This window comes from Myotis nattereri (assembly GCF_964212035.1).
Source record: "Myotis nattereri genome assembly, chromosome: 13".
Lineage (NCBI taxonomy): Eukaryota > Metazoa > Chordata > Mammalia > Chiroptera > Vespertilionidae > Myotis > Myotis nattereri.
Window position 1 is genome coordinate 35,534,950 of NC_138088.1, and position 14,813 is coordinate 35,549,762.

A 14,813-nucleotide genomic window follows, 5' to 3' on the forward strand; every position below is an offset into this window, starting at 1 on the left:
CGCTGCCACTCTCACACTCAGGGCAGGGCCGATGGGGAGGTTATGGCTCTACCCCGTCACACACAGAGCAGGGCCAATGGGGTGGGGGGGTTGGGGCGCCACTCCCTGTCACACACAGAACTGCAGGGCGATCAGGGGGTTGGGGAGATCCCCCCTATCAGGCACAGAGCAGGGCCGATCAGGGGGTTGGGGCGCCTTTCCCTGTCAGGAACAGAGCAGGGCTGATAGGGAGGTTGTGACCCCATCCCCTGTCACACACAGAGTCACAGGGCGATCAGGGGGTTTGGGCGCTGCCCCCTGTCACGCTGATCCCGGTGCCGGGAGGCCTCGCGACTCCACTGATCCCGGTGCTGGGAGGCATTTACCCTTTTACTATATAGGGTAGAGGCCTGGTGCATGGGTGGGGGCTGGCTGGTTTGCCGTGAAGGGTGGCCTGGATCAGGGTGGGGGTCCCCACTGGGGTGCCTGGCCAGCCTGGGTGAGGGGATGATGGCTCTTTGCAGCTGGTCACATACCCTTCAGGGTGGGGGTCCCCACTGGGGTGCCTGACCAGTCTGGGTTAGGGGCTGAGGGCTGTTTTCAGGCTGTGTCTGAAGCTCCCAACTGCTCCTTTTTTTCTTTTTCTTTTTTTTTTATTCTGGGCCAGCTTTAGCCTGGCTCCAGCTCTGAGGCTTCCGCTTCTGAAAGCAGGTTTCTGGTTTGTTTCGGTTCTACAATTGAAACTCTGTATCAACTCCAGCTCTGAGATCCCAGCTCCCTGAAAGCTGGTTTCTGGGGTTTTTTTTAGCTTCTATTTGTTACTATGTTTCTTAAACTCCAGGCTGAGAGGCCGGCAAGGCAGGCAGGGAACGTTGCAGTCCTCCGTCACTGAAGCAAGCAAGCCTCATGTTCATTTTTAAGCTTCCTGGCTGCCGGCCGCCATCTTGGCTGACAGTTAATTTGCATATGGCCCCTGATTAGCCAATGGGAAGGGTAGCGGTCGTATGCCAATTACCATGTTTCTCTTTTATTAGGTAAGGATGTATGTATATATATACATATATGTGTATATATATGTATACATATATGTGTATATATATGTGTGTGTGTATCTCTCTCTCTCTCTCTCTCTCTCTCTCTATATATATATATATATATATATATATGAAGGATGTATATATATTTTAATCCTCACCTGAGGATATGTCCATTGATTTTAGAGAGAGAGAGAGGAAGTGGGTGGGAGGGTGGGGGGCAGAGACATTGATCAGTTGCCTTCCCCATACACCCTGATCAGGAATCAAACCCACAACCTGTTGGAGCATAGGACAGTGCTCCAACTAACTTAGCCACCCGGCCAGGACTCTCCTTATATTCTTAATTGATAATTCCCTGTCTGAGAATTCATAACCTGTGTCTGGCCTCTTTAATTCAACGGTGGCTATAGTATTTCCTTCTAGTAGTCCTCATCAACAATAACAAAAAATGTTTGTTTATTAGGTTTCCTCACAGTCATCATCTCATAAAACATACTCTTTACGGAGCCAGGCATCTGCAGTTAATGTAAACTTGACCGCTAAGAAAAAAGAAGGAAAACTACAGAAATTTGGAGACTTCATACAACGTTCTCCAACAATTCTTCAATCAAAAGGTTTGCAGAAAATTAATTAAATGCCCTTCAATGTTAGGTATTAGGGTATTTCCTAATATCTGATTGGTATATAAACTCATCACAGTGATTATTATATTTCAAGTATTCACTGTCCTATGTTAGGTACTGTGGGAGGAAACATGAAAAGGCCTAGGAGCTCACTGTAGTGAAGAAAGACCTATATTTAAGTAATTGATCCAGAGCAGGCTGCTCTGTAGTTACAGAGATACAAGTAGGGTGCTGTGGTAGTATTGAAGGGAAATGAGCTGTTCTAATTAGGGACTATGGGAAGATTTTACAGAAGAATTTAGCTTAGTAATGAAATGTTGGCAGAATTACATTTGCTAGAGATAAACACTGTTAGTATAATTGTATATATTCTTCTAGTGTTTTTTTCTATGTACAGATAAACATTACCTATTCATATATATAAAAAACATATACTTCTATAATGTCCGTTGAGTTTAGTTGCTGAATGCTTTTTTCTTAGCCACATTAATACCTGTGTATTAATATATGCTCAGATGTACACTTTATGTACATGTATACATAAACAAAAACATATATATATATATATATATGCGTACACACACAGATACACACCTACCAGAGGAACAGTTTCGACATAGGTAGAGTAACAGGAAAGTATAGGGAATATGCAGGCTATTCCAGGTTGTAATATTCGTCTGGCATGTAGAATGTGGGGAGATTATTGAGGGGAGAGGGCAGGTAGAGGAGTGGGTTTTCATGAGATTACCTGAGTGGTAGCAATAGGATAAATTGGAGAGTAGAGGTGAGGAGAATAGGGAGGGATAGGGACTATGAAGGCAGGGGACAGTTGAATTGATTCAGATAGATTGTGTAAAAGTACTGTTCTGTAAAAACTTACACAGAGGTTCCCAAACGTTTCTTGGTTCATAGTGCCTTCAATAACTCAGTGATGTTTTTATTGTGCTTCTGCACTCAAAGAAACACCTCCATTTAGTACTTAAGGCCAAACAACCACTGAACATTCAGCTATAATTACAATACATATCTGTTGTTGATCAGTTGGAAATATAGAGAAAAAAGAAGAAAATTGAGATTAATTCTTAAAATTCTGCTGCTCTGATAACCACTGTTAATTCCTTATTTGGTATCACTGGTCTTCTAACTTTTACTTCTTGCCTGTCTCCTATCCATTCAACACCCTGCAGACAGTGTTCTTTTCAAAGTGCAAATTGAATTAAGCTATAATTCTTTGTTTTCTTTTGCACTAGAATAAAAGTGCCACAAGTGCAAAATGTCTGTCAGGCTCACATCCCCAGCTCTTAGTACAGTGGCTGGGGCTTAGTAGTAGAAGTCTGGTGCCTCCAGGCCAAAATCCTGTGTGTGGTTTTGTTTTTAAGGCTGACCATGAGCAATTACAGAGGCTTTACTTGTTAGGCCTCATGGGGAGAGCTGCCCTCCCCACACCAAACTTAGTGCACACAGTGCATTGCAGTCTCTGAAGGGAGTTACAGTCAAGGACTCAGATCCGGTCCAGCCATGCGTGTACTAGCCTAAGTGCCTTCATTTGGAGCCTCTTTGTTCGGGGCCTTCAGCAGAGAATTTCCTCCGGTGCCTCTGCTGAATACCTTATGACAGGGATGGGGAGGCAACCTTGAAGACACCTTTCTCCCCTCAAACTCTATTTTTTCACACCTAGCCCCTTGGCCTGGCCTCCAGCCGCAAGGCCTATAAAACTGCAAGTGCATGAGTCTTTTGTTCTGGGTTCCCTTGGTAATGAGATGGCCCTCAGTTTTATGCTGATACTTCTGACCTAGATCACACACTGTTCTATGGGAAAATATGGAAAAGGAATGGGCGGGAGCTGTGATTTCTCAGGTTTAGCTTCTTACTCTGTTCTTAACCTTCCTCATGCCACGACCCTTTAATACAGTTCCTCATGTTGTGGTGACCCCCAACCATAAAATTATTTTTGTTGCTACTTCATAACTGTAATTTTGCTGCTGTTATGAATCGTAATGTAAATATCTGATATGCAGGATGAATTTTCAGGGGTCGCGACCCACAGGTTGAGAACCACTGGAAAGGCTTGAGTTTACTTTCATTTGGCTTATCTTAATTGTGTACGCTGACATCTGGCAGCCCAGCTTTCTCAAGCTCAGCTCAGCCCTTTATAAGTGCACCCTCATTTTAGCATATTTCCTTAAATGTTTTACTGTTTTAAAAAATATATAGTTTATCCTGTGTATATGGATTTATTTTATCCAGGAGTTTCCCCAAATGGAAAAATACTATTAAAACCAACATGTGTCTTTTAAAAAATAAAACAAATGTGCAAAGTCAAAGTAAGACATTTAAAAATTCCTTTTTCTCTTCCCAGAAGCAATTAATTGTTAACAATTTACTTTCTCTTACACTGTGTATGTGTGTGTATGTATATGTGAGTGCATGTGTTAACTATAAGTAAAGGTCTCACAATAATAAACTACCTTTACTTAATATTCCTGTGGACATCTTTTCATGTGACTACTGAAATAGATCTGCATCCTTATATTTAATGCTGCATGGTCCACTATGTATGCATCCTGTTTCTTTGCTTTGCATAGCATAAACCTCTTTCAAATCATTAACGACTCCTGCATTTTACTGGTGGTACTATAATTTACTAGTCAAATGATATTTTACTTACTTATTTTTGCTCTTAATCATTATTTCATGTGTTTATTAGGCATTTTATTTTTTTGTTTGTTAATTGTCTATCATGTCCTTTCACCATTTATAAATTACAGTGGTTTTCTTTTTTACTTGGTATATTTTTTTCTTTATTAAGAATTTTAAACCTTTGCAGTTAGAAAATTTTTTGTTTTAGGATTTAACTAATCTATAATTTTTCATAGCAAAGAAATTAATTGAAACGATGAGCTCTTCAAAGCTCTCGAATGTAGAAGTAAGTAAAGAAAATGTATCTCGACCAAAACGGGCCAAACGGAAATTATACACAAGTGAAATTTCATCTCCTATTGATATATCCGGCCAAGTGGTAAGCTACTACTTCAGTTTTCTTAAAAATAAACCTGTTTGTGCTGCTTTAAATTCTGAAGTATTCATAACAATTTGAATTTTACAATAGTTTGAATTATTATTCTTTAGGTCATATTTCTACAATGTGCTTTAAATATGCTTTTGATAGCAAATGTGTTAAACTTGTAGTAATTAAATATAAATGCGGCATTAATGCATGCATTTATGAACTAACCGGAGGAATTTTAATTCCACCAGAATTATCACTGTTTAGTAATTGATTTCTTCTGGCATCTGTTTTTGTTGTCTTTATCCCTGTTGTACGAATCTGGGCCTCAGTGTGCCTGGTAAGAACCTGGAGTTGACATTCAGTCATTTCCTCCCACCTTCCCTCTGAGCCTCCCAGGTTCTATTGAGAAAAGACTGCAGTTTGTCACCATGACTCTGACTCATTCTCCTCATTCAGAACAGGCTGTGCTGTTACAGGAAAAGTTCTGATTTTTTATCATGCTTACATTTGCCTAGTGGATGAAAGTGAAAATAGAAAAGTAATTAAAGGAAAAGCCTTCAGCAGGAAATGGCCAAGAAAAATCAGGGGAGGGAGTCTTTTTGCAACAGCAGCTCTCAGATATGAGATAGACACTTAAAAGCAAGTGGCATAGAATTGGCGTCAGTTAAGACATGCTGTCAGAAGTACTATTCTCTTCATCACTTTTCACCATCTGTCTGATTAGTACATAATTTCCTCCCTTGGCTGAAATTATTACTTCTTTACTTGCAATACAATGCTCTTTCACCTTTCTAAGTTATATAGTTGTTACTGAGAAAGATAATTTCTTAAAAGTTATTTGAGCCTAGCCTGTGTGGAGCGTCGAACTGTGAACCAGGAGATCACGGTTCGATTCCCAGTCAGGGCATATGCCCAGGTTGCAGGCTCTATATTAAAAAAAGAAGAAAAAAAGTTATTTGAGCCTGGCTGGTGTGGCTCAGTGATTGAGCTGGAACCCATGAACCAGGTGGTCATGATTCAATTCATGGTCGGGGCACATGCCTGGATTTCGGGCTTGATCCCCCATTAGGGGGTGTGGAGGAGGTAGCTGATCAGTGATTCTCTATCACCATTGATGTTTCTATCTCTCTCTCTCCCTCTCCTTTCCTCTCTCTGAGATCAATAAAAATATATTTTAAAAAATTTATTTGAGTTACATGTCTCCAAACATTTTAGTAATTATTTCAAGCTGTGTATACCTGAATATAGAATGTAGATTATTTTAATTCTAGAATTATGAAGTGTTGAAATAATCTTTTACAAAATCTGTTACTTTAAGCATGCTTTTTTGTAGAAGATAGTATACCTGTAAGTCCAAGAAGACAAAAAATATAATGTACTTATTATGTCTAATAAGCACACGAACATATTTTACTAGTTAAAATAAGCTTTTATTTTTATTTAAAATTGTGTAATTGTTCATTTCAGATTTTGATGGATCATAAAGTGAAGGAAAGTGATCATCAGATTCTCAAACGACGACTTCGAACTAAAACAGCCAAATAAACCACTATGGAGAAGGTTTTAATATAAATTTTATATTCATAATCATTGTAACTTGCATCCTGACTTTAAAGATAGTTGTATATATTATGACATTAAATCCTTCTGTATATACATCACTATTTTATATATAGTGTAATTTTAATTCAATAAAGAAAATAAGGCTTCTTTCTGTTTTTTGTTTTTTTTTTAATTTTAATATATTTTTATTGATTTCAGAGAGGGATGGAGAGGGAGAGAGAGATAGAAATATCAATGATGAGAGAGAATCATTGACCGGCTGCCTTCTGCATGCCCCCCAACTGGGGATCAAGCCCACAACCCAGACATGTGCTCTTGACCGGAATCGAACTGCAGACCAACATTATCCACTGAGCCAAGCCGGCTAAGGCTTTTTAAAACTTTTTAAAAATTTATCCTTTTTGTTGAAGGTAGTACAGATGTCCCCCTTTTATCCCCATTGGCCCCGTCTAGCCCACTCATCCCTACCTTGGTTTATTTTTATTTATTTATTTAAATTTTTAAATTTATTGTTGAAAGTATTACAAATGCTCACCCTCCTTTCCCCTCCCCCATTGTCTAATGCTTTTTTATAATAGCTTCATTTCAACTGTATGTATTGTTTTCGCAGGCATGGGATCACTGAGGATCCTAGGAAAGATAGTATTATTTTTTTTTAGCCATAGATGCCACAGGTCAGGTATTTGGTTTATTAATATTTAACAGTGTCTTTTTACTCTGTTAGGAAATACAACTGATTTTACATATCTGTTTGGATTATACCTAAGATCCAGGGAGTAATTGTGTACAGATCTCCTGTTACCAAAATATGTATAGTTGTCCACCCTCCTTATCTATAGTTTTGCTTTTCTTGGTTTCAGTTACCTGGGTCAATTGTGGTCGAAAAATATTAAATGGAAAGTTTCAGAAATAAGCAATTTCTAACTTTTAAAATTGTATACCATTCTGATATTGTCATGAAATCACACCATCCCATTTCATCCCACGTGGATGTGACTCATCCCTTTGTCCAGCGTATTCACGCTGTATACCCTCCTCCCATTAGTCACTTAGTAGCCATCTTGGTTATCAGATTGACTCTTGGTATCACAGTGCTTGTGTTTAGTAACCCTTCTTTTACTTAATAATGGCCCCAAAGTGCAAGAGTAATGATGCTGGCAATTGAGATATGCCAAAGAGAAGCTGTAAAGTGCTTTTTTTAAGTAAAAAGGTGAAACTTTCAACTTAATAAAGGAAGAAGAAAACTGTATGCTGAGGTAGCTAAGATCTACAGTAAGAATGAATGTATTACTGAAGTTATGAAGTGTGCTGTGCCAACACGGCCAAGGGTGGACCTGAGGAGGGGTGGTGAAGGATTGAAGAGACTACAGCTGGGGCTCGGTGGATCTCCCATGCCTGGATGAGGACACAAAAGACCCAGCCTGCAAGCCAATGCTTTATTTTATAGTTGATTAAAACAAGGGTAGATTAACATGTATACAAATGTTCTTGTTTTGGCAACACTTGCTGCACCTCCTACAGCCCGTTAGCTACTTAGGAAGAAATTAGGGAGGGCTACAAGGTCAGGCTTAATTATGCTAGGAGAGCTCTGCCCTCCAGGCTGGGACTTGTTTGTGGCTCTGCCACAGGTCAGCCCAAGGCTTGACCCTAGAGCTGCTCCCTACAATGAAGAAGGAAAAAGAAATTGCTAATTTTGCTGTCATACCTCAAACTGCAGAAGTTTTGGCCACAGTGTGTGATAAGTGCATAGTTAATATGGAAAAGGCATAAAGTTTGTGGGTGGAAGACATGAACAGAAAATGTGTTCCGATTGACAACAACCTTTGCACCTGAAAGCACTGAGCCTATACGGGGACTTCAGCAGGCATCTCCTGAAATAGTGACCACAGTCACATAACTTTCATTACAGTACATTGTTGTAATTGTTCCAGTTTGTTACTAATCTATTACTGTGCTTAGTTTATCAATTAAATTTTATCGTAAGTATGTATGTAGAGGAAAAAACAGTATATATTGGGTTTGGTACTCTCCCTGGTTTCACGCATCAACTGGGGTCTTAGATCATATTCTCTGTAGACAAGGGGAACTACAGTATATACATAATTTAGAAAAAAATCCTGAGTCTTTAATTAGAATACCCTATTTATATATATAAAAGCCAAAGTGACCGTCCAGCTGTCCGACCAGTAGCTATGATGCACACTGACCACCAGGGAGCAGACGCTCAATGCAGGAGCTGCCAAGCTGCGGTGACTTAGCAGCTGCAGTTCTCGGGTGATGTACTTGAAACCAGAGAAGAAGGAGCCTGATTCTGGGGTGTGTCACCCGAGAACCACCTTCTTGCAACCTGGGATCCCTCGGGGGATGTCGGAGAGTTGGTTTTGGCCTGATCCCCGCAGGCCAGGCTGAGGGAACCCACCGGTGCACGAATCCATGCACCGGGCCTCTAGTCTTTTATAATATAATAGAATTGTCTTTCCTATTTTTCCAAGGCATAGGAGATCAAAAGCAGGAAGCTAAAAAAGGAGATAGCATCTGGAAGCCAAAAAACATTGATAGCTAGAAAAGAGAATTTTAGACCTGCAGGGACCTTAGGAATGCATTGCCTTCATTTCATAGATGAGAAAACAGACCTATACAATTTATTTCCTCTAGATTATACAGCTAACATAAATTGAGCTTTGGCTTTAGAAAGAAAACAACCAATAAGAGACAAAAAGCAAAGAGGCCTCAAGAATTGTTGCCAAATACAGCTTTCTAATCTAAGAGCAAACATTTATATGTCTAAAACCTTAAAAGCTTCATTGGATTTTAACATTATTTATTAAATGATGAACCTAAGTCAGGAAGAAAAATTATCTTTGGTGTCTTGTTTAGGGGGTAATACTATGTTTAGGGAAAAGATCCATCAAAATAGTTAATTACATGATCTCTTTAAGCACTGAAATATTTTTTAAACCATACTTTTATTGATTTCAGAGAGGAAAGGAGAGGGAGGGAGAGAGAATAGAAACATCAATGATGAGAGAGAATCATTGATCAGCTGCCTCTGGCACGCCCCCTACTGGGTTGTGGAATCCAGGCATGTGCCCTTGACTGGAATCAGCCTGGGACCCTTCAGTCTGCAGGCCAATGCTCTATCCACTGAGCCAAACCAGCTAGGGCAGCACTGAAATATTTTTATTATGCTACCTAGTTTTATTATACTGAAAATATATGCATAGTCAATTCTCATTATTCAGAGAGTCCATATTTATAACTTTCTTACTTGTTAAATTTATTTGTAATCTCCAAGTCAGCACTCTAGGCACTATTGTAGTCATTCTTAGACATGCATTTGAGTTGCCCAACATGCATGTTCTCAGCTAAGGTTGAACAAGGTGAACAACTGCTTTTTGTTTCAGCTCTCAGACTGAACAGATGTCCACATCCCTGCATATAGACTGAAATCACACCTCAACAAGATCTGCAAGAGAGACCGTTTGCCAATAGAAGGGCTTTAGGAACACCTTGGACTTTCCACAGATTTATACTAACAAAGCATACCTAAATTGAAGGTAGTATTCAAATTGCCCACTGGAATAAAACACTCTACAGAGGAAGATACAATACAAATTCTCTGTAACATTTGTTTTATAATGTGTGACATGAAGTAAAAAATCAGTACATATGGAAAGAAACAGCCAAATGAGTTCCATGGTAAACAACAACAAAAAAACCCAGTCTATGCTGCCATCTTGATTCTCCAAAAATTAATTTTTTTTTAGAGAATTTTAAAAATTCTCACCCAAGGACATATTTTGTTTGTTTGCTTTAATTTATTCTAGAGAAAAATAGCAATGTGCCTCCTGTACAAGCCCTGACTGGGGATTGAACCTGAAACCTGGGTACCTGCCCGACTGGGATTTGAACCCGTGACTGTTCAGTGCATGAGATGATGCCCTAACCAACTGAGCCACATTGGCCAGAGTCAAAAATTACTTCTTTTTGGCCATAATTAGTAAAAGTTTGATCAGTTTAGTTTTTATTTTCTCCAGTTAATACCTTTCATGTGTATCAAAATTATAGATCCATACTTACCTGGCAGGGGAGATACCATGATCACGAAGGTGGTTTTCCCAGGGCGAGGCTTATCCATTGCACTCCGGATGTGCTGACCCCTGCGATTTCCCCAAATGTGGGAAACTCGACTGCATAATTTGTGGTAGTGGGGGACTGCGTTCGCGCTCTCCCCTAAAAAAAAATAAAAAAATTATAGATCCACTAGAGGCCCAGTGCATGAAATTTGCACGGGTACGGTCTCTAGGCCTGGCCAGCGATCAGGCCCTATCACGTTCTCTGCCTCCCCACCTCCTCTTTTCCTCACTCCCTCAGTGCCCCCCCACCACCATTGGTTGCCTGCCATGTTCTGTGCTGCCCCCTGGTGGTTAGCGCATGTCATAGCAAGCAATTGAACTCCCAGTCCAATTCCCAAGGGGACACTTTGTATATTTGCCTTTATATATACACACACACACACACACACACACACACACAATAGCAAACGGGCCTCATGGTATGGACTTGGTATGGGTAGGTTCTATATACAATTTAAACTTAGATACATAATTTTTGTGCAGTGTGGACACCAACTTAGCAATATGATGAGCGATGGCTGCTAGTCCTGAGAAACTAGTGTAGTTAGGCCAGCGATATAGCAAGCATGTGGTTCAGAACACACTTTATTACTAACACTTAGCTCCCCTGGGTGTCACTCCGTGCATCATTTCTTTTGGCACTCTCCTTATCCTTAGATGGCCATTCTAAAACTTATTTGGCAATAAATCACCAAAAACCCGTTTACAACATCAAAAGCCATTGAGATAAAATATATACATGGATTATTGGTCAAAGTTAAAACTAATTTTTTGGGGAAAAGAATTTTTTTTGTTACTCCTCACTGGAGGATGGTTTTTCCATTGCTTTTTAGAGAGAGAGGGGAAGGATTGGGGGGGGGGGGGAGAAAGAAACATTAATGTAAGAGAGAGACATCAATTGGTTGCTTCCCACATGCTACCCAACCAACCAGGGGTTGGGGAGCGAATCCACAGCCCAGGTATGTGCCCTAGACCAGGAATTGAACCGAAGACCCTTCAGTGCATGGGCTGATGTTCTAATCACTGAGCTCACTGGCCAGCACTAATTTTTAATAGAAAACAAATGAGACAAAATGTGTTCTCAAATAACACATTATGTCGAAATTTTAAGACACGATACATTATCATTGATGCAGTAGGCGGGGTCTGTTTATTAGACCATAGTCATGCCCTTTAGTTACGAATTATCCGAAGTTGCATTCGTGCTATAACAACAGAGTTGTTGCAAAGCCTAAAATATTAACCATCTGGCCCTATACAGGAAAACGCTCGTCAGCTCTTGTAATTGACAATCCAACATAGATACGCCAGCAGGACTGTTTTTAAAAAAATATATATTTTTATTGATTTCAGAGAGGAAGGGAGAGGGAGAGAGAGAGAGAAACATCTGCCTCCTGCACACCCCCTATTGGGGATCCAACCCGCAACTCAGGCTTGTGCCCTGACTGGGAATTGAACCATGACCTCCTGGTTCATAGGTTGATGCCGGCTGGGCTGGACTGGTCTTTTTAATACAAAATTTTATACCAATAATGTATTATCATGATGAAAACTGAGCTGTGATCAGTAGGAATTAGTTTTAGAAGCTTTTTGAAAAGGCAGTTACCAGCCTGAACCTATTTATCTTCATTTGAATGTCCTCTAGGATATGTAAAAAGTAATGAATGTATCTCCCATGCTACATGTATAATCAAAGCTTGTATAACTGTATATGTGCTTTGGATGCATTTTGCTCTCAAGATTATCAACTGTGTTTGACAAATGTATATTAAATAAGCCTAATCAGTTGAAAAAAAATAGCAAGCTGAGAAAGAAGCAGATCTTGGCAAAGTTTTAAAAAATATTTTTAAAAACTACCTTTTTATTTGTAAATAACTTCAAGATTACAGAATCTTGCAAGAATAAGGATATTACATAGAATACTCATATAGTCTTTACCCTGATTCTCATATTTTTATAGCTTTATTGAGGCTTGACAAAATTACATGATATTTAATGTGTACAAAGTGCCCTGGCAGGTTCGACTCAGAGGAGAGAGTGTTGGCCTGTGGACTGAAGGGTCATAGATTCCATTCCTGGTCAGGGCACATGCCTGGGTTGCAGGTTCGGTCTCCAGTGGGGGGTGTGTGTGCAAGAGGCAGCCAATCAATGATTCTCTCTCATCACTGATGTTTCTCTCTCTCCCTCTCCCTTCCTTTCTGAAATCAATAAAAATATACTAAAAAAAATAAAGTGTACAAAGTGATCATTTGATCAATGTGAAAGATTCCCCACACCCCATCGTTAACTAACACGTCACTTCACATATCCTTTTGTGTGTGAGAGAGAAAATTTGGCAAATTTCGGTTATACAATATGGTGTCATTCAGCCAAGTTTAAAGCAGGGTCTGTGTGGGCACCTAAGGTACCCTAGGGCTCTTACTTAGGTTGACACTCATGGGAAGAAGGAACACCCACCATCATACGTTCTTGAGAGAATTAAATGGGAAAATGTGTAACAAAGTTGCCCATAAACACAAATGTACACAACTCAGATTGAAACTACTTAACAGTTTTGCCCAGGGACGGGTCAGATTGTGTGTTTTCTCCGCACATTCTACCTCATCATAGGGAGAGTCACACAGGAAGTCATTTAAAAAAATATATATTTTATTGATTTTTTACAGAGAGGAAGGGAAAGAGATAGAGAGTTAGAAACATCGATGAGAAAGAAACATTGATCAGCTGCCTCCTGCACATCTCCCATGGGAGATGTGCCCGCAACCCAGGTACATGCCCTTGACCGGAATCGAACCTGGGACCTTTCAGTCTGCAGGCCGATGCTCTATCCACTGAGCCAAACCGGTTTTGGCCACACAGGAAGTCATTTAGATGTAGATTTGTTATATTCTTAGCAGCTCCTTGACATTTTCCCCTCTGGAAAAAAGAGCCTCTGTCAGATTGCAGAACCTTCCCATTTAGCTCTTTTTCCTTTTGGCAGTTTTGGAGGAATGATTGTCCAGTATGTCTGGCCAATTTAGAGTTTCTTCTAATTCAGTGGTTCTTAACCCTAATTGCACATTAAAATTACCTAAAGATCTTTTTTAAAATACTGATTCCTGGTTCTCTCCCAGACCTGGCTGAATTAGTCTGGAGAGGGGCCTGGGTATTGGGATTGTTTGCAAACACCACAGGTGATTCTCAAGTGCAGCCAGGTGCGGGAACCACGCTGGTGGTGCAAAGGTAAGGTTGTCCACCAGATGGAGACAAAGCACTTCTCCCTGAACAGGCTCCACATAAAACCCGTTCTGTGACTTCCCAGCGGCAGCCGCTCCCGTTTACACCAAGCGGGGCAAGATGGAAAATTATCTTTGGTACTGTTGCTTGCCAATCAAAGATATTATTATATTTTTAAATCCTCATCCGAGGACATACTTAGAGAAAGGAAGAGAGAGAGAGAGTGAGAGAAAGAGAGAGCGAGAGAAACATTGATGTAAGAGAGAAACATGGATCCTTGCCATGCTCCCAGACAGGGATCAAACCTGAAACCCAGTATGTGCCCTGACTGGAAGTCGAACCAGCAACTTTTTGGTGCACGGGACAATGCTCAACCACTGAGCCACTCTGGCCAGGCTACCAAAGATACTCTTTTCAAAACGGGAGACTTCCAGGAACTAACTTTAAAAATATGTGAATAGCCCTGACCGCTTTTGCTCAGTGGATAGAGCGTCGACCTGCGGACTGAAAGGTCCCAGGTTCGATTCCAGTCAAGGGCATGTACCTTGGTTGCGGGCTCATCCCCAGTGGGAGGTGTGTAGGAGGCAGCTGATCGATGTCTCTCTCTCTCATCGATGTTTCTGATTCTCTATCCCTCTCCCTTCCTCTCTGTAAAAAAATCAATAAAATACATTTAAAAAATATGTGGATAAAAAGATGTCTTATTCACCCAATTAACTGAACTAGCATCTAGAAATATTTTCAATCCTTTTCCTACCTCACTTTGATAAAATAGGGCATATAAAAGAGGATGGTATTACTGTTTATGTAGAGTGGAAGATTTTGACATAAGATTGCCTCAAGTATTGTGCAAATAGAAATCAACATCAGCATGAATAAATCAGCTTAAGCTATGCTCACAGATATTTTAGGAAATATGCAGATGTGATAAAGTAACTTAGACTTATTTTTAAGTCTGAACTACTTGATTGGCAGCTTCCAACATTCATTGCTCCCATCTTTGCCAAGCTCTCTCACAGACACCATGAAAGCTACAGGCTTGATTTCTGTCCCCTTGTAGCTGGAGATGGCCAGTGAGATGGAGGTAAACACCAGCGGGGATGGCTTTCCTTCCAGAATAAAATGACAAGACATTCCTTTCCCTCAGCCCTCTTTTCCCATCTTCTTGGGGACACAAAACTTGCAAGTGGAGCAGCCATCATTGTCCAGGAGGTGACCAGTGTGAGGACAAAGCCAGTATAATTAAGGA

The 14,813-nt window shown here is 40.3% G+C and overlaps 1 protein-coding gene across 1 annotated transcript in view; it reads left to right on the forward strand.

Annotated features, from left to right (window-relative positions):
- KIF20B (kinesin family member 20B) overlaps positions 1 to 6,359 on the forward strand; it is a 64,092-nt gene extending 57,733 nt beyond the window's left edge. Inside the window, exons 32-34 of the mRNA XM_081104309.1 lie at positions 1,480 to 1,630; positions 4,516 to 4,658; positions 6,117 to 6,359. Coding sequence (XP_080960435.1) covers positions 1,480 to 1,630; positions 4,516 to 4,658; positions 6,117 to 6,194 — 372 coding nt within the window. The 3' untranslated portion in view covers positions 6,195 to 6,359. The remainder of the gene's footprint in view (positions 1 to 1,479; positions 1,631 to 4,515; positions 4,659 to 6,116) is intronic.
- Positions 6,360 to 14,813: the final 8,454 nt, after the last annotated feature.